A 21,506-nucleotide genomic window follows, 5' to 3' on the forward strand; every position below is an offset into this window, starting at 1 on the left:
TATGAAGGTTGATATCGTTACATTGTTATACTGGTTATGTTAGATTTTATATATTTTTACCCGATTATTATTATTTTTTTAAATGTTTTTGGTTTAGTCTTGCCTTGTTTTGAATTTAGATCATTGAAATATTGACTTTACGCTACTTTTGAATTTATAAAATATATTTTATTCTTATATTTATTTTTATTCATCTTGTCTAAACAAAGAGGTTTTTCTCTGTTCTTTGACACTAAATGGCAATGGTACATACCGTGCAAATATAATATCTCACTGTAATCTCAAGAAAAGCTCCCATAGGAACAGAATGAGACAAACTACAGTGCAGTGAAGAGGGAGAAAGTGGCTCTCACAAGAGTGCATTAAATAATAGAATGGTATTAACTGGCTTGACATGCACTGCCAGCACAGGGAATCAATGGGCCAATGGACCACTTCTCTGACCACAAGTCTACCTGATCTCTCAGTAATTAAATTTCAGATCAGATGTTTTTATGAAGCAAAACCACATTAACCAGCATGATAATCACACAGTAGTTAATAAATCTGCAGACTCGCCAAGGACTTCCCGTTAACAACATGTACAGATCACAAATTGCAAACTGTCTTGTTACTGTCTATGTATGAATTGGTTCTTGATTGATAATATGTGTTTACGTGCTAATGAGTTAACAAAGAAATTCTAGACCCAATACAAGTTAAGATATATTGACAAAATCTGTGGCATGCTATTGATTACCACAGAATAACTTCTATTAATTTCTCAGAAAAGCATGCAAGTTATTCCAAAGCAAAAACAGTTTGTTAAACAAGTTATAGAAGATTATTTTGTAAAAGAATTACTATTTGTGTGGTCAAATTCTCTAAATAGTCTTGGAGTGATGGTAATACGATTAAGATTTTTAATAATAATTATAATTGTTGGTCTATTTAAATAATGTAGACAGGTTTATCTACTGTATTTCCATACATATTATCCTTTCATGCATCATGGGATGTTGCTATGTTTGCCAGATATACATGGTCACAACAGGAGCTAAATATCAGTGATCAAACCTAAAACATTCTTTCCAAAAATGCAGCTATATGTATTTCTCAATTCATGCAAGTATGCACCACACAATGTACTGCATTAGCCTTGTAAATCTTAATTTGTACTAGCAGTCAATCTCACTGAGTGTCACAGGGCACCTCTATGTTTCGTTCATAGTACACTTATAGTTCTAGAAGCCTGGCCCTGATGTGTTCCTGCTGCTCAGCTCTGCCTGAACCTGGTGATCCAACAGAGTCTTAAAAAATCCAACTGTCTTAAAACCTCTCTCTACCCCATTACAGTTTTTCTGATTTTCTAAAACAGCGGTTCCCAAACTTTTTTTCCTGCGCACCCCCTTCTATGTCCCAACCGGGTTGGCGCACCCCCAATCCCCACTTAAAAAAAAAACGCAACAAAGCTGTCTTTTATCGCCATATAAAGAGTCATGTTTAATCATGCGCAAATAACCAGAACACGCATGAATAAAAACATCAACAAAGTTTCAATATAATGCAACAAAGCTACGCACAAAGCTTCCACTTTTAAGAGGACGAGTGACAGACACAGGCTCAGTAACAGAAAGCACGGTTATTTTCAGCCGCGTAAAAGAAACATTGCCACGAATTCAAATGCGTGCAACCATGCTGAACACAATTAATATTTTTTTCAGTTTTACAATTATTATTATTATTATTTTTACATTAATTTAAACATTTACTTAAAAAACATTAGGCTATAGCTTATATTTCTTATGTTAAATTATTTTGTGTTTCATATATTATTTCAAACATGAGCAGACCTAGGGTGCGTTCTCCGATAACGTTGTCTCTAAGCGCGCTACGAATACTCAAAAGGTACACCTTAACTACAGGTATACCTTTGCTACGTGTGTTCTCCGAACTATACCTTAGGATGTTGCTTAAGGTAAACCTTCTTAAGTTCGACCTTAGCAGTTGCTGTCCATGTTGGAGGTGCTGAATAGGTTGATATCGACGCCTCGATGATCGATTGTGCGCTCTTTCCTTCACAGCGGTATAGGTAAAGTATTGAGAAAACAATGTTCTTTATAAAGAAGCGTTTTAGAAATAGTACAAACTGCATTTATCGGGGCTTATTGAAATAAGTACATGCAGAAATAAATATGAGTATGTGTTTATAATTTAGCAAGTGTACAATACCAAACCCTCACGGCCATAAGTGTGTTAATGTTCTCCACAACGTATGCTGATTATCCACCAGCCGTATCACATTATTGGCGTAAATCGCTCATTTGTGTAATTGGATGATTTCCTCAATAAAAGCGCAAACATGAGAGATATACCGACATTCACTATGTCGGGGAAAAAAGTCCGCAAAAAGAGATCGCCCAGCTTCACTGCTGGTGAAATGTCTATACTGCTGGATGGGGTGGAACACCACAAATGTGTATTATTTGGTAGTTTCCGCACAACGGTCTCAAAAAAAAAAAAAAGAACTCTGGGAAAGCATAGCCATGAAATTGGCAGCGTCTGGTTCCTGCCCATTGAGACAGTGGGACGTGATCCGTAAAAAATGGCACGATTTTGCCAGCGCTGCCAAAGCGACAGGCGCAGCAGTACGGAGAGACCGGGAAAGAACTGGTGGGGGACCCAGCTCTGTGCCTGCACTCAGTTGCGATGAGGAAAGGGCCCTGGCAATCCTCGGAGAAGCGGCCTCACAGGGTATCTCAGGGGGGATTGATCTGAGAGCAGGTGTGGATACATTGCCGCAAAGCACTTCATCTTTACCTCCTCGACCCAACACACCCTCTTCCCCTGTCAGCAGTGACAGCGCTTCTTCAGCACCAACGTCACCACACCTGTCTGCACTTTCACTACCATTGACTGAGGAAGCCCAGCACCAGCAATCCGGCTCCAGAAGGCGTCCTTTAATCCGATGCGAATGCAGTGATGAGCTGGTGAAGCTAGAAAAAGAGAAGCTACAGCTTCTGCGGGGAATGGAGCAAGGGCTACAAGAAGCAAACGACATCGCCTGAGCCACGCTGGAGGTGGAAAAGGCAAAGCTTCATATTATGGAACAGCAGTATGCTTTGTCCGAGGCACAGTTTCAAAGGCCATCAATTTCCGTTCCAATAATACTCCCAGATCAAGGTAAGGTTTTATGATGTTTGGTAGAGTGTCATGTTGTTTTTAGTCTAACTATTCTTTTACGTTACAGGTGAACCATCGCCGACCCAGTAACAGGCTTATTCACATTTTTCTGTTTTCTGTGGTGTGCCTTTTCAAATTTACTTTCAAAAGTATTTTCAAATAAAACATGATTAAAAGCAAAACTGTTGTCATCAATGTTGGGTTTGCAGATCATCTTTAAAGGAAATATCATTTTCCCTCTAATGAAAGTGTGTAAGAAATTTACATTAATTTAAATTGGGGTGTTTTTAGGCATGCAAAAAGCAACTTATGAGTGATACTTTTCCCCAAGTATATAATATACCCGTATCCACATCAATTTTCACTACGAGGTTAATGCTGTGTATTTTTATATATATATGCATGCAAAGCCAATTGTAAGTACAAAGAGCACACATGCTATAGTAGGTACACAGCGCAAGGAGATCGGGTAGCCTAGGTAGTGTGACACCACCTTTTGAAGTACTAAAGTAAAAAAATAAGGTGATTGGGGTTTCAGCATTTAAGTGAAATGGCATGGGAATAGGTGACAAATGAACTGTGTGCACAACTTCAATTTATTAGAGAAACACACAAATAAAGGAGGAATCTGAGTGGTCGATTTAAACAAAAGAAATTGCTTGAAAAAATATTAACCAAAAATAGAGTGAATCATTTGGTGCCTCGTTTGCACACCAGCAGGGTGTAGGGCATCTCGTAATTCAGGTGGGTTGTGGAAACCTGCTTCCTCTTCCTCCTCTTCTTCCACCTCTTCTGGCAAAGCTGCACCTCCAGTAACTGCAATGTTGTGTAGCATGGCTGTAGCTACTATTACTGCACAACATCTTTGTGGCTTCAGACGCAACCCTCCAGCATCTTCCAGCGCCCAATCGAGCGCTCCACCAAGTTGCGGGTACGAGCATGTGTAGCGTTGTAACTGTGCTCAGATTGCGTGGTGGGGTTGGTGACTGGATTAAGAAGGTATGTTCTTAGGGGGTAGCCGCTGTCTCCTAGAAAAATGCTCTGCCCAAAAACTCTTCTTTCTGCGTCTTGACCCACCGCTGAATTGGCCCACACAAAGCTGTCGTGTGTGCTACCAGGCCACTTTGCCACTAAGTCTGTAATCACTCCCCTGTGATCAACTACCACTTGGACATTGATAGCCGCGAAGCCCTTGCGACAAATGAAGGCCTGGTCGAGTGCTGATGGGTTGGAGATGTGAATAAGTGTCCCATCCACAAGGCCAATTACTCGCGGGATACCCGCAATGGCATGGAAGCCTTGATGTGTCTCCATCACTTCGTGCATTGTGAAAGGCATACGTATGTAATCAGTGGTGTGGCGAAGCAGTACGTTTGTGACTGAGTGAACGCACAGCCACACTGAGGTCTTACTCAGCCCATATCCATCCCCAACAACCTCCAGAAAACTCCCCACGGCATAAAAACGAAGAGCCGCCAGCAGCTGAATTTCGGGGCTGAGGGGGTAGTTCCGTCGAGTTTGTCTTGACAAATCTGGGCCAACAAGATGCAAGAGCTGCAGAATTTGCTCCCGTGGCAGGCCAATTTTTTTTACAATGGTCTCTTCTGACATGGTAGTCAGTGGACTAAAATGTTCTCTTATAAAGTAGTTGACATACACTAACTGGCTCCGCGGACGCCGCCGTCTTTGATTTAAAACAAGTACTCGCTGTCTCGCTGCCATAGCTATAAAGTTTGTGTAAACTCATCTTTCTTTATATAGACTCCTAAGCCTTTTCTGTCAAATGGTTCGCCAGCTGATGTGCCTTAGGATAGTAATTAAAAAAGCTAACAACCATTAGTGTATGGAAACTTTATTAATGAAAACACTGGGTGTAGGCTATAACAACTTAAGTATTTTATGTGTATAATTTTAAAGTAAAGTAAAAATGTCATTTTAATACTAAATAGATTTTATATTAAATGTTCATATAAAATTTTCTATGTGTAATTAAACTGTGATGTAAAAAATCTTTTTGCGTAGTGGTGGCCACTAGCGGTATGAACCATCAGCAGCGATAAGGTATAGCTAAGAGCGCTCCAGACCAACCTTAAGAACGCATGACTTACAGAAGGTATACTTAACTAAGAAGGTTTCGGAAACCACGTATTAACGATAAGGTACTTCTTAAGGTACAACTTAAGAACGACGTAGCGTTAAGGTAGTTTCGGAGAACGCACCCCTACTCACATAATATTACGCATTTAACGAACACATACAAGCGCGCACTTTGGCAGAATTCAATTCAAATAGCCATCAACAGCCATTAGTTCAGTAAAATTGAGCATCAGAATGGACAAATTTGTTTTTAAGGGAGAAAAAAAAAGAAATGTGAAAAAGGCCAGCGAATGAACACGTAGAAAAAATAATAGTCGCAGTATCAGTAGTGAAGGAGAGTGCTGGATTTTTGGTTTGCCCCGCAACTTACTTGAAGAAGTTCAGGCAAATGGGAACACCATGTATTACCTAGCAATAATCCTTAATTGAAGAAATGTGGCAAAACATCTCTGGAGGGAACCTCATATTATTAAATTCGAATGTGCTTTCCATATTTGGATCAACATAGGCTACATTTGTGAACGCACATTTTCTGCAATGTCGCGTCGAGTCATGCTCCCGTGCGCGTCTTACAGACTGCATCTTAAGCCTATGTTAAACTTTCCGCGTCCGCGGGGAGTCCGCTAGGTAGGCGTGATGTAAACATTGTCATGGGAGAGTGTGTGCGGAGGCTCTGAGAGGACGAACGCGTACCATTTTTTTTGACCGCGCGGACAGGTGCGCGTGGTCAGTAGGCTTCAGAAGCACAGTTGCACATGTGGAGGCAGTGTGAAGAAGCCCATTGCTACTCGAACCTGTGCAATCCGCTTGCACTTGGACTTGGACCATAGTGCAGCCCAGTGGAAAAAAAGGTTGAGAACCACTAAACACAACAGTTATGGAAATTAGAATGACAGTATAATGAATTAAATTGCAATGAAGTTACAAACGATCCACATCATTAAAGAGAATAAGCTCCAAAATAGATAAAATAAATAAAAACCAGGATCAATCTGAAACTTTTCAAGTGCGACAATAAAATTAGCCTACACACGATCCACAACATAATTAAGTTGCAAAGAGCATAGGCTCAAACATAAAATAAAATAAAAGAGTATGCATCTGGAACTTTTCAAGTGCAGCGCAAAAGTCGCTCAGCCTGCAGCGAGAGAGAGATTTCCTCAAGATTTTTTCTTCGCTCATTTTCTTTCTCTATTCTCGTCTCTGTTGCCTCCAAATCCTCACTCTCTCTTGGCCCCTCTCCTCCTGACTAACAACTTTATCATAAGATGTCCGACTTGACAGTTTCTCTGATTTCAGCCAGTTAAGCATATTTATAATATATTATGGAATGAATGAAACGAGTTGGCACGCATATAAGCCTGCAGTACATAAAAGAATAACAGTGCGTAGAAGACAGCATCTATCTTCTACGTTTCCATCGAAAACTAATAAATTATAGTTTTTTATTTAAAATGAAAGCGATTTCAAAGGAAATGTTTACTGTTCATGTTTTTTATTGTATGGAAAAATCCCACTTAAAAAAACCCTCTTTTTCTAACAAAAAAAGTCAACATTACCAGTGAAGTGCACATTCCTCATGCCAGATTCAAGAACAAAGACATGATGCTGAGAAAGAATGAATCTCTCAATGACCCTGATTTTACTATTGCACAACTTACTGTACAGTATTTGTGTGTACTGTAACATGCTATTCATTTAGAGTTGTATTTGACCTTTTTGGCCTTTGCAGTTGGATTGCATATCCAAATGCTGAATATATACAAACACTCAGTACAATTCAATTTTCAGCACAATACTATTCTTGCACTACATACAGTAGGCCTCAATCTCTCTCTCTCTCTCTCTCTCTCTCTCTCTCTCTGTGCATGTGCAAGTGTGGTGAGTTAGGTATATGGTCGAGAGCGTGGTGAATTATATTTTTTCTCTTTTCTAATTTTATCTATCTTGCAGTGAATAGTGTTTTTTTTTTGGTTGTGGAATAAAAGGAGTTTGTTAGGAGTGGTGTTTAAAACTTCTTTGGGTGCTGGCTAGTGCCTCTTTTCTGAGGCATGGCGCTGGTGCAATTGACGAGGCGGCATGGTATTAAAATACCAGTCGGCGTGGAATACTCAGTGGAGGAATGTAGTTTGGCTGTAGGAACGGTAGGGGGGTATAGCTGCATAAAGTCGGCAGCAAGGATGAATAGTGTGGTGGTAATATTTTTGGAAACAGTTGAGAAAGTTGATTTGATTGTTGAACGGGGGTAGTTATCAGATAAGAGTACTTTCAGGTTTTTCCACTTGTAAATCCTGCGAGGATGGTTGTTCTTTCTAATGTGCCTCCATTCATAAGCGATAAGATAATTGAGCGTGAACTACAAAGACATCGAGAAACTGTCTCGGCAATTAAAAAGATACCAGTAGGGTGTAAGTCTCCTTTTTTTAAACATGTCGTTTCTTTTTTGAAGGCAACATCATATGATTTTGAAAAATGAAATGGAGGAACTGAACATTGTGTTGAAGTTTAGGATTGAAGGGATTGATTATGTTATTTTTGCTACAACTGAAATTATGAAATGCTTTAGATGCAATAAACAGGGGCACTTAGCTCGTTCATGTCCTGAGCAAACTGCTTCCTTGCGGAATGATGTACAGGATAGAGCGCAAACAAGTAGCACCAAAGATAAGAGGGCTGGTGTGTCAGCTAATGGGTCAGATTCGGAAAGTAGAGCACATTAATGTAATGAGGAGTCGACAGTTGGAAATCCCAGAGAAAATGAGGAAAGTGTAGAAGGAAGACAAAGTGAGGTTAAAGACTAAATCTAAATCTAAAAGACTAAAGCTAAATCGTCGCAAAGCAGGGAAGTCAATGCAAATTCAGAAATAGAGTTAGATGAGGAAGGATTAATAATGAATGAGGTGATTAGCATGTTTAAAGTCCCAGTGGTAAAAAGGAAAGCTGATAAGAGTGAAAAGAGTTAAAAATCTAAAGGTCTTAAAACAAGTCAGGAAGTAGTAAAAGATAAAGAAGGTACAGATGAAGCATCAGATGATTCTTCTGCTGATGAATTATCTGTTTTTAGTTATGGAGAGGCAGAAGTTGTGGAATCAATGGGACGTGAAGCAAGGAAAGAGACTGGATATAGTTTGGAAAGAGTAAAACATTTTCTGAGTAGCACGAAAGGTAAAAGAAATGTGGTAGTTAATGACTTTTTTTCCTGATCGTGAGAACTCTATTGATTCAGCTAAATTCTTGATGAAGCAGAGAGGTGAGGGATGTTTATCCAATCAGGATATACACCGTCTAAAAAAGGTGCGTGTAGAACAATTGGGTGATAGCGGAATAGAGTTTTTTTCTACTTATTGATTTAAAAGTAACCACAATAAATTTAAATGGAGCAAGAGATATAAGGAAAAGAAAAAAAATTTTTTTCAAATGATGCAAATTAAAAATGTTGATATAGCATTTGCACAAGATACATATGGATAATTTAATGAAGTTGATTGGAAAAAAGAATGGAATGGAACTGTAGTTCTTAGTCATAAAACTAATACAAGTGCTGGTGTTGGAATTTTTTTTTTTTTGCAAAGAATTTCCTCCCGAGTTTATGATGTAGAAGAGGTGGTGAAAGGAAGGCTTTTAAAGGTTATTGCAAAATATTATAAAATGTAATTTACTTCAATAAATGTTTATGCTCCTGTATTGGCAGCTGAAAGTATTGAATTTTTAGAGATTTTAACTAATGTATTGCAAGACAGGTGATCCTGAACATCATCTCATCTTATCAGGGGATTTTAATTTCACAGTGAATGATATTGACAGAACTCATATGGAACCCCACACAGCTTCAGGAAAGTCATTGATACGTCTTATTGAAGCAAATAATCTGGTAGATGTGTGGAGGGAGTTAAATGGTAATGTTAGACAATATTCATAGATGCATGTAAAAGATAGTTTAAAATCTATGCCAAGATTAGATAGAATATATTGTTTTAGACACCAGTTACAAGTTATGAGACCATGTCGTATTAACCTTGTTACGTTTTCTGATCATTCAATGGTGACAGTTAGTATTTTTATAAATTTTCTAAAAAGAAAGAGTGCATATTGGATTTTTTATTGTGTTTTGTTGGAAGTTTCACATTTTAAAGAGTGTTTGGAGTTTTTTTTTTTTTTTTCTTTAAATGGAGGGGTAAAAATAATACGTTTTCAAGTATGTAACTATGGTGGGAAATTGGGAAAAAACAAATACAACAGTTGTGTAAACAATACCATTTCAATGTCACTAGGAGCATAACCAAAAAGATGATTTGGTGATTGAAAATTATATTACTGAAATTCAAGGTTTGATTGAAGTGTCAGGGAAAAATTAGTATTTTCATATGTTAAAAGAAAAGAAATGTCTTGGAAAATCTGTTGGGATAAAAAGCACAAGGGGCCTTAATTAGATCTTGTTTCCAGGATTTTTCTGAGATAGATGCTCCTTCAAAGTTTGCATTAATGGAAGTGCTTTAGCATGGTTTAAATCGTACTTATATGATGGCCATCAATTCGTAGCAGTGAATGAAGAGGTATCATATCGATCACAAGTGCAGTATGGAGTACCTCAAGGCTCAGTACTAGGGCCGCTACTCTTCACGCTTTACATGTTACCTTTGGGAGATATCATCAGGAAACATGGTGTTAGCTTTCACTGTTATGCTGATGATACTCAGCTCGATATTTCTTTGCTTTGACCTCAAGGTTAGATTATAGTAATGCTTTATTAGGTGTTTGTTCTGCACGGTTAGTAAACAAACTACAGCTAGTCCAAAATGCAGCAGCAAGAGTTCTTACTAGAACCAGGAAGTATGACCATATTAGCCCTGTCATGTCAACACTGCACTGGCTCCCTATCAAACATCGTATAGACTTTAAAATATTGTTTATTACTTATAAAGCCCTGAATGGTTTAGCACCTTAGTATTTGAATGAGCTCCTGTTACATTATAATCCTCCACGTCCACTGCATTCTTAAAATTCAGGCAATTTGATAATACCTAGAATATCAAAATCAACTGCGGGCGGCAGATCCTTTTCCTATTTGGCACCTAAACTCTGGAATAACCTACCTAACATTGTTCGGGAGGCAGACACACTGTTGCAGACCTATCTCTTTAACTTGGCTTACACATAACACACTAATATGCTTCTAATATCCAAATCAGTTAAAGGATTTTTTGGCTGCATTAATTAGGTAAACTGGAACGGGGAACACTTCCCATAACACCCGATGTACTTGCTACATCATTAGAAGAATGGCATCTGCGCTAATATTAGTCTGTTTCTCTCTCATTCCGAGGTCACCATAGCCACCAGATCCAGTCTGTATCCAGATCAGAGGGTCACTGCACTCATCCGGATCCAGTACGTATCCAGACCAGATGGTGGATCTGCAGCTAGAAAGGACCTCTACAGCCCTGAAAGACAGCGGAGACCAGGACAACTAGAACCCCAGATACAGATCCCCTGTAAAGACCTTGTCTCAGATGACCACCAGGACAATACCACAGGAAACAGATGATTCTTCATCACAATCTGACTTTGCTGCAGCCTGGAATTTAACTGCTGGTTTCGCCCCAACTAAGCCTGGTTACTCCCAAGGTTTTTTTCTCCATTCTGTCACCGATTCCTTGTCGCTGTCGCCTCTGGCTTGCTTAGTTGGGGTCACATAATTTACAGCGTTATCGTTGACTTGATTGCAAATGAATGCACAGACACTATTTAAGCTGAACAGAGATAACATCACTGAATTCAATGATGAACTTTCTTTAACTGTCATTTTGCATTATTGACCCACTGTTTTCCTAATGAACGCTGTTCAGTTACTCTGACGCAATGTATTTTGTTTAAAGCACAATATATATATATATATATATATATATATATATATATATATATATATATATATATATATATTTATATTTATATATATATATATATATATATATATATATATATATATATATATATATATATATATATATATTCAGTACAGACCAAAAGTTTGGACACACCTTCTCATTCAAAGAGTTTTCTTTATTTTCATGACTATGAAAATTGTAGATTCACACTGAAGGCATCAAAACTATGAATTAACACATGTGGAATTATATATGGAATTATATACATAACAAAAAAGTGTGAAACAACTGAAAATATGTCATATTCTAGGTTCTTCAAAGTAGCCACCTTTTGCTTTGATTACTGCTTTGCACACTCTTGGCATTCTCTTGATGAGCTTCAAGAGGTAGTCACCTGAAATGGTCTTCCAACAGTCTTGAAGGAGTTCCCCGAGAGATGCTTAGCACTTGTTGGCCCTTTTGCCTTCTGTCTGCGGTCCAGCTCACCCCTAAACCATCTCGATTGGGTTCAGGTCCGGTGACTGTGGAGGCCAGGTCATCACCCCATCACTCTCCTTCTTGGTCAAATAGCCCTTGATGCCTTCAGTGTGACGCTACAATTTTCATAGTCATGAAAATAAAGAAAACTCTTTGAATGAGAAGGTGTGTCCAAACTTTTGGTCTTTACTGTAAATATATATATATATATATATATATATATATATATATATATATATATATATATATATATATATATATATATATACATATATACATATATACATATATATATATATACATAACAAAAAATATAAAAAAAATAATAATATTGTATACACTCCTATATATATACTTCACACATCTATAGCCTCTTCAATATCACCTCTTCTAAAAAATTCCAATAATATCTCCTAAATATCATAAAATTCAGAAGACTTCCCTTTTATTACATATGTAAGCTTTTCAAGGGCCAAACTGGATATCAAGTTTTTTAGCCAAAGCCCAAGGGATGGATGGCCAACACTCTTCCAGCAAAGGTCAATCGAATGCCTTGCCTGTAGGAAACACAGATCTACCAGTTTTCTTTCTTTGATGGGCAGAGAGCAACTATCCACATACATACCCAATACACATATTAAGAGAGGAGAGGAGAGGAGGTAAATTGAGATACATACTGAATTACCTTGCTCCAAAACATTTGCATCTCCTCACATTCCAACACACAATGACAAAATGTACCCTGAAACTTATTACACTTAAAACATAAGTCAGGAATACTAGGGTTAAATTTATTTAGGCTCACAGGAGTGATAAATGTTTTCATTATCCAATTATATTGTAAGAGTCTCAATCAAGTGTTTATAGTTTGGGTTTGTGCTTTCAAACATATTGTATCCCACTCATCCAATGAAATGTCATTATTTAAATCTTGCATCCATGCTTGCCTTTTGTTTTCAGTACTTTCTTTATGATTCTGTGCCAGTATATTGTATAACTGGGTAATTCACCCTTTACTGAAACAGTCATGTGTGGAAAGCGTTTCCAATGTGGATAACGAAGGGAGTTGTACAGAATTTTTCGAACTTCGACACCAGATTTTCAAATGATATTAATATATTATCTTCATATAAATCCATCAATCTAACAATACCCTTATTTAACCATACTTAAACGTGGTATTCAGCGCCTCTGCAATGCTTAGGAATGTTTAGGTACACACGCTAAGCTTGTGCACACTTTCTAAAATCCACGTAAGTGGTAAGTGTGCACGCAAGTCTCTGCTCACTTTCTGAAATCCTGTACAGTAAAGTTTACGCACTCCGCCTCGTTCCCTTTCTTGAGAAGATTAGACCTTGGTTCCTTGGGCTCCATTCAGCCAGTGTGTATTTATTTATACACTTTAAGCATCGCTTCCCTCAACATGCAGGGCTATTTGGGTGATTCTCGTGGTAGTTTAGCAGCGCTCCCCTTTTTTCCAAAAAGGGTCGCCTATGAGTGCGCTACTCTGCGCTCGGAGTTCTCCTCTTATACATCTAAACAGGGTGTTGCTACTAGAGAGCTGTTGAGACAGCTCTTTCAGCAAGCTTATGCGTAAGCTAGCGGTAGGCCCTGTGTGACAGGCAAGACTTGGTAGAAAATGCTAGGCTCTTAGCCGTATCCCTTTAAAGGAATCTTTCCTGATTCCAAGCCTTCAGCTCTACCCCGGGCCGAAACCCTAACAATTAAGTTGGGTATGTAGCTTATGCCTTTGGCCGTAAGGGATACTGGCACAGACAGCCATCTAAGGCCATCGAGGACGCAGTTCGAAAGTTCCCTTGAAAGGGAACAAGACAACAATGGGGTCTCTTCAAGAAAATTTATGAACTTCGTACCATATCATAATAGTATTTTTTATCAAATGGATTGTCTGTTTTCTTTTTTAGTTCCTTAAGGAGTGCTGAATATAAAAAGCTGTCAAGTGTTAAGCCTTTTGTGTTCAACTTTTCAACCTGTATCCAAGGTATATTCGTATCTTTTGAGAGCCAGAACATTGCAGCCCTTATTTGAGCAGCCCAATAATACCATAATAAGTTTGGTAATTGTAACCCTCCCATGTCATAAGGCAGGAACAAAATGGAAAGTCGAAGTCTAGACTTCCTATTACTCCAGATAAAATTAGAAAGAAGCTTACTCACTTTTTGGAAAAAAGCAGGAGGAGGGTAACAACTGAAAGATTTATAAAAATCTTGGTAATATGTTTATCTTAATCACATTTATTCTTCCCATTAAAGACGGGGGCAGTGTCATCCATCTAGTTTCCTCAGACACCTTCAGCAAGAAAGGTTCATAGTTAGCTGAACTAAGGGAACTTATTTTGGGTGTTATTTTAATTAATAAATAATCAAACCATTAACAGCATTAACAAATGGGTGTACTACTTTTGTGTTTATTCTCTCTTTCTCATTTAGAAACATAATTGATGACTTATCCTTATTTACCCTAAAACCAGAAAACTCACCAAACAGACCCATAAGCTTCAAAAAGGGAAGGTATAGATTTTTCAAGCTCTGATAAAAATACAATAGTATCATCAGCATATAAGGCAATACGATGTTCTAAAGCACCTGAACGAATACCACAAATTATAGGACCTATTAATTTATCTTTAAATTCTTCACAAATATCAATTGGGAGCCCATCTGGACCTGCCGCTTTACCGCCCTTCATTTTAAGAATAGCAATAGAAACCTCTTCTAGCTCCAGCATCTTATCTAGTTCAAGCTTGTCCTCTACAGAAATAGAGGGAATATCCAACCCATCCAAAAAATAATTTTGAGTGGAGGTGCTTATAGGAAATTCAGTTTGGTATAGAGATTTATAAAATGATACAAATGTAGCATTAATCTCAGCCGGATCTGTTGTGATCTCTCCCCTCCCATTCCTAATTTGATTAATAGCTCTTTCTGAAATTAATTTCTTAAGTTGCCAGTCCAGTAGTTTACTGGGTTTCTCACCCTGATCATAAAAGGTCTATTTTAATCTTAATATACTACTTTCAGCTTTTCGTGTGGCAAGTTCCTCGTATTCAGCTTTTAAGGCTGACTTAAAGCAACTTTTGTTTATCTTTATTACATTTGGAACTAGTATAACTAATCATTTGGCCCCTAATAAATGCCTTAAAGGCTTCCCATCTAATGGCTGCCGAAGTTTGATCTGTATTTATTGTAAAATACAGGTCTATCTGCTCACCAACAAATTTGATGAATTCAGAGTTCTGCCGCCATCTAGGCTGTAAGCGCCATCTAGGGGGGCCTTTATTTGTTTGAGATTCTATATAAAGTAATGAGACGGAAGAATGATCAGACAGAACCACACTATCATATATACAACTTTTAATATCAGGTAGTAAAGAAACTGAAATTAAAAAGTAATCTATACAAGAGGAGGTTTTAGATAAAGAAGAGAAACACGAGTATTCCCTTTTTAAAGTATTCAATGTTCTCCAAGGGTCACACAAATTCAAATCTTTTATAGCTTGTCCGATTTTTTTCTACCTTGTGAGAGTTATCTAATCCTGAAGAGCGGTCAACCTCAGGGTCAAGTGTGCAATTAAAATCACCTGCTACTATAACTGTTCCAGGTAGTGAGGCAATCAATAAGAAAAGATTTTCAAAAAATGCAGGATTATCTTCATTTGGGACATAAATATTAACCAAATAAAATTTTTTGTTCATATAAGTTCCTTGTACTACCAGATATCTACCAGCCCTGTCTGTAATTTTCTTATTTACTTTGAAGGGGACAGATTTATGGACCAACGCCATAACTCCCCTAGAGTGAGAGGAAAAACAAGAAGCCAAAACCTGGCCTGGCCATCTTCTTTGTATCTTTTGGAGCTCCTCTTTAAGCAAATGAGTCTTCTGAAGAAATGCTATAGAGGATTCAAGCCGTTTAATCCTTGTCATTACTTACAGTTTAACTGTTTTAAACATACCCCCCATACCAAGAGGTAAATTTAAGCTTCTATATCTGGGACATTTTTATTTCACCTTGAGAATATTATTCAGTTATAATAACAGTAGTCTATATAGAAAATAGTCACTCGATGTGGAAGTTAACACAAAGATCATCCAGAATAAGGAGGTAGTATACAAAATATTAAAACAAATAAACAGCGCAACAACCTGCCATGAACTCCCCGCCCCCCCACCTAGCTGTTATCCCGAAATGAACAGCCTTGACAATCCCCCCTCCCCCTTTTATCATCTTGGGATATAGTTATGTACCCGCACCGTTACAATGTAAACAAGGGAATGGTTAAACCAAACCAAGTGCTTAAATGAAAAATAATAATAAAAGAAATCATAAAACAAACAGAAAATTTGTGAATCCCCTGGCTTTTCGTGTGTCTTTTTACTCAAAAAATATAAATATATAAATAATAAATTAGTAAATAGGTTAGCAATCTCTTCAGATAAATTGACGTTAATTGACGTTCAGGGATCTCAGCCGTTGTTTAACCCTGTCAAACGCTGTCTTTGACGATGAAGTTCCGCAGACAAATCAGGGAAGAATCTGACCTCGTTATCTCCATACATGATCTCGCCTTTAATCCTGGCAGCTCGCATCACTCTGACTTTATCTTGAAAGTTCAAGAACTTCACTATCAGCACTCTTGGAAGAGATGATTGACTGGGTTGTGAACGACCCGGTAATCTGTGTGCTCTATCGATGAGGGGCGGAGTGGAGAAGGACGCTGGGCCAAATACCTCAGGTAGCTATCTCTCCAAGAAGGCGACCGCATCAGGATTTTCCACTTTTTTGGGAAGATTAACCAGTCTTAGGTTCTATCTCCGAGAGCGGTTTTCAAAGTCATCTAGCTTGTGTGAAATAAAGGCCAGACGCTTAACAACCTCCTCCATCTTGCCTTTCTCCGTATTAACTGTATCTTCCACGTTGCTAATACGTTCTTCGGCCATATCCATGTGTCCCGAGAAGTTCCTTACATCCTTTTTAACATCATGAATCACGTTAAGAACGCCATAAATTTTTGTAGCAAAGTCACTTCTCATCATGTCCAACTTTTGAATCACATCTACATTCTGTTGGTACAGATTTCTTCAGTTAGGGGAGCGCTGCATGCGTTACCTGTTGAGCTAGCCACATTACTAGCATCCCACTCGTCATCTTGTTCCCTCAGTGGCAAAGAGTCCGATTTGTGCTGATTTTTTTAGACGGCATTTTGATTCTTAGCTTACCTTATATGGAAGGCATTTTCTGCCAAATTTAAATAAATAAATGAAATGATTAAAATTAAAATTAAAACCAGATTAACGATTTCATTACAGAAAACTGTACGCAAAATATGTGACAAAATTGAGAATGAAATTAAATGATTTCATTTTCACGGTGACATACCTGTCAAATTGAAAAATAAAATGCAATTGGTGTTTTCACATTTCATTTTCAATACAGTCTCGAGGCAAGACTGCCAATATTAAAATGAAAAGCCAAACGTGAAAAAGAAACTACACATACAGTTTTTACAAAGCTCTTTATTAACGCTCACGCAATAATAGTGACACAATTCAAATTTAAATGTAAATTTTATTTGTCATTTTAATTCCTCTTTTATTTCACTGTTTTCATTTTCGTTTTCATTTTCAAAGACAACCTGCATGCAAATTATATGTTAATGAGTGGGTGTGGCTCAATTACGTTGTTATGTGGAGGAGCTATAATGGCGGTTATGGCCAGTATAGCAGCAGAATTAAACCAGCTAGCAAACATTTCGGATGATAATGACTTCATTTTGCTACGAGTTGAATCTATCTTGGATACACTTGGACATTTTGCAGCCGTCACAAACTCCGATGTCGACCTTCGAGTTGTAAATAGTCTTAGTGAGGTTGTGCAGTGCCAGACAGCAGATTTTCCGGGGAGTCTCGTGGAGGCTCAGGCCGAGGAACTCTAGTGGGTCAAGGGTTTGACGCATGCTGGTCAGGCTGGTTGTTTTTTCCACGTTCTAATGCTGTAGCAGCTTCCCGCAAAAGCTCACTAACAGATTCGCCATGTCTCGATTACAATATATTCACATTTTATTGTCATTTCACACATTGTTTCAACCACCATTCAACTCATGCACACGAGACTTCGACGACTGTCTCTAGCGCCGTTACTTGAATAAGCCACACCCACTCATTAACATATAATTTGCATGCAGGTTGTCTTTGAAAATGAAAACGAAAATGAAAACAGTGAAATAAAAGAGGAATTAAAATGACAAGTAAAATTTACATTTACATTTGAATTGTGTCACTATTATTGCGTGAGCGTTAATAAAGAGCTTTGTAAAAACTGTATGTGTAGTTTCTTTTTCACGTTTGGCTTTTCATTTTAATATTGGCAGTCTTGCCTCGAGACTGTATTGAAAATGAAATGTGAAATCACCAATTGCATTTTATTTTTCAATTTGACAGGTATGTCACCGTGAAAATGAAATCATTTAATTTCATTCTCAATTTTGTCACATATTTTGCGTACAGTTTTCTGTAATGAAATCGTTAATCTGGTTTTAATTTTAATTTTAATCATTTCATTTATTTATTTAAATTTGGCAGAAAATGCCTTCCATAACCTTAGAGAGTTAGTGAGATGAATTAAACTTGTATAAACAAAAAGATGGATAATGTAAAGGATTTTAGCGAATAATGCCAGGAGGTCACTAAAAAACATGCACTCAGCTCGAAGTTATAACCACGCCCCTCAGAGTCAGAGGTTTTAGTTTGAAAATTTAATTTAGTGAATTTAGACTGAGCATCTGGATTTGTGTTTAAGGTTTTTAGAAAATGAGTGATGGTTTCAAGAAATGTGTTTTAGCAATTCAGAAAATATATAGTTGTTGCCTTTGTCAGTGACAAAGCTTTGTCACTGACAAATTTTGTGTTTTGCAAAGTTTGCTGCTTAAACTGTTGTGGTTATTCACATAGTTTTCTAAATAATTAGATGCATTTTGAATAATTGCTAAAAGCTTCACTGGCCAAAAAACTTTTTTACATATTTACATTACATATACACAATTTACCTATTGTACCTTTAACTAATTTCACTGTTTTTTTTTTTATCCTGACACAAAATTGTCTGCTACATTAAATGACTAATCATATCAGGAGCACATGTGAAAGTGTGAATGAGTACTAGACAGGTGAATTCACTATCATACTAATAAGTTTACAAGAGCAAGTTTACAAGATTGCTAAAAAAAAGATTGAAGAAGCACTTCCATTCATTGTATTTTTGTCAGCAATGGTTACTTCCAAAGAATCATGTGCAGCCATCAATGCGGTGCATCAAAATGGCCTCACATGCAAGGAAATTGCTACAAAGAATATTGCACCTGAAAGAACCATTTACCGGATTATCAAGGATTTTAAAGAGAGGGTTTGGTCTCTTCCTAAGGAGTCAGCTACAGAATCATGTCTTCACCAGTGCAGAGCTTGCTCAGCAATGGCAGCGGGTTGGTGTGAGAGCATCTGCATGCACAGTGAGGCCAAGACTTTTGGACAACATTCTGGTGTTAAGAAGTGCAGCAAAGAAGCCATGTCTCTCCAAGAAAAACGTCAAGGACAGACTGAAATTCTGCAGGAAGTACAAGTACACGTTTGAAAAATGTATTATTCTGAGAAGAAAAGGTGAACGCCTGTGGCATGAGTCCTGTGACATGCCAACAGTGAAGCATCCTAAGACCATCCATGTGTGGGGTTGCTTTTCAACCAAGGGAGTGGGCTCTCTCATAATTCTGCCCAAAAACACTGCCATGAATAAAGAATGGTATCAAAACCTCCTTCAAGAGCAACTTCTTCCAACAATCCATGAGCAATTTGGTGATGATCCGTGCATTTTCCAACATGATGGAGCACCATGTCACAAAACAAGAGTGATAAAGAAGTGGCTGTAAGATCATTACATTGATATTTTGGATCCGTAGCAAGGAATTTTCCTGGATCTTAATCCCGTAGAGGATCTGTGTTCAGTCCTCAAAAGGTGAGTTGACAAGCAGAAGCTCACAAATTGTGATTTAACCTCCGAGAACTAATAAGGAAAGAATGGATCGCCAACAGTCAGGATTTGGACCAGAAGCTAATATCCAGCATGCCAAAGCAAACTGCAAAGGTTATGTAGAACAGGGGTCAACACTGCAAATACTGTCTCATTATGTTTCTTGGCCAATAAAAGCCTTTAAAACCTATGATATGTTTTTCATTATACCATAGAAACATGGAAAAATAATCTACAAATACTGTAGCAGCAAACTATATGCAAAACACAAAATTTATGTCACTGACAAAACTTTTGTCCATGACTGTAACCTGCCTAAACTTATGTTTCAATCAGGACCACTACCGTCAAGTATATTTTATAACAATTATATTGCATACAGTTAGTGTTGGCGGTATGGTTATGTTCTGGGCAACGCTCCACACGCCTGTCCATGCAGCCATGCTTGGACGTAGCGGGGAGAGCAGCAAGACAAACCCCCCCTGGGGTACAGAACAGAGACATTATAAGCATAATTAAAATTCTCAATTACATGTTGTAAAAAATTACGAGTTGTAAACAAAATGTGATAGAGACTGCTTCCAATGAAGAGACTGTAAAGAAAGAACAAAGTTAGATCGAATTACAGGTTCAGTTGGTGGAGTTGGGGTTGGAGGAGGGAGTTAATTGCAAGCAGCAATGCGATGGAAGAGACGCTGAAGAATGGGAATTTAAATAGACCGCAGGTGATAGGTGTCAAGACTGGATTGATACACGTCAGGAACAGCTGACTGTCAGCTGATGCAAGCGTGACTAACGTGACCTGACTGAACTAATGCGATGCTCAATATTTGACATGTACTGTAAAATTCAACAGCAAGTCACGAACTTGTACATAACTGTTGTCCAAGAATATTTGTAGACTGATTACTCTCTTACTGAAGCTCTTAGAAAACAGAGAAATTGGAGGAGGAGAAAGATTTTTGACCTGCCAGAAAAACAGAAAAAAAAGAGTGAGAGTCGACTCATGGGAGCCGAAAAACTTTCTGACCTTTAATGAGCGTCAGAAACTCCTCGTGTTTGACCCTGTTGCTCTGCATGTCGATCTTGAGAGTGAGCAGCAGGGTGAATAGGAATTTGTGTTCTTCATACAAACCCCGAGCTGCATATTTGTGCACCTCGAAAGTCATGTACTCGATGATGTTGGCGATCCGCTTGCTTGTAATTGGACTCTTTGAGGACCTACTCCCCAAGAGAAAGACACATGGTTAAAAAGTCTGTACAAATATCTTATGATATCAGTGTTATTTGAATTTACATTTTATCATTGCCAAGCCAACATTTCATTCCCAACATTTCATGGTGAGGTCAATGTAAGCACACTATGGGTTTGAGGTATGGGCCCCAAATGGGTTTGTTCACCATGTCTATTTTACTATTTTAATTTATCCCATTCTGAATTAGCCCATACGAATCTCATACAAAATCTGACTAGGACTCATACCTCAAAGTCTACATTTCAGACCATGAAATGGGTGGTAAAGAAAACAGTTTAGTCTCATGCTATTTTAAGAAACAAATCTAAATGAGGTATGAAATGATAAATGAGTTTTACTTGGCCAAGGACAAGTCGAACAAGCCTAGGAACTGGCGCAAAGAGGTCTGATACATCACGTTCACCATGCTCATCTCCGTGATCAGAAAGTACAAAATGCTTCCTCTTGTGGCAACTACACACAGAAAAAAAGGTGTCAACAAAGGCCAACAGATGTGTAGTGTGTAGATGTGTCCATTGCCTGGATCACTATTTCACACAATATGGCCTTGATTGTTGTGGTTTTTGGATATTTTAATAAAAAAGTCTTA

At 37.9% G+C, this 21,506-nt stretch overlaps 1 protein-coding gene across 1 annotated transcript in view; it reads right to left on the bottom strand.

Annotated features, from left to right (window-relative positions):
- dnah5 (dynein, axonemal, heavy chain 5) overlaps positions 1–21,506 on the bottom strand; it is a 215,682-nt gene that overhangs the window by 22,942 nt on the left and 171,234 nt on the right. The window contains exons 67-68 of the mRNA XM_059507404.1: positions 21,256–21,370; positions 20,692–20,882 (exon numbers count right to left, since the gene is read on the bottom strand). Coding sequence (XP_059363387.1) covers positions 20,692–20,882; positions 21,256–21,370 — 306 coding nt within the window. The remainder of the gene's footprint in view (positions 1–20,691; positions 20,883–21,255; positions 21,371–21,506) is intronic.

This window comes from Carassius carassius, chromosome 24, assembly GCF_963082965.1.
Source record: "Carassius carassius chromosome 24, fCarCar2.1, whole genome shotgun sequence".
Lineage (NCBI taxonomy): Eukaryota > Metazoa > Chordata > Actinopteri > Cypriniformes > Cyprinidae > Carassius > Carassius carassius.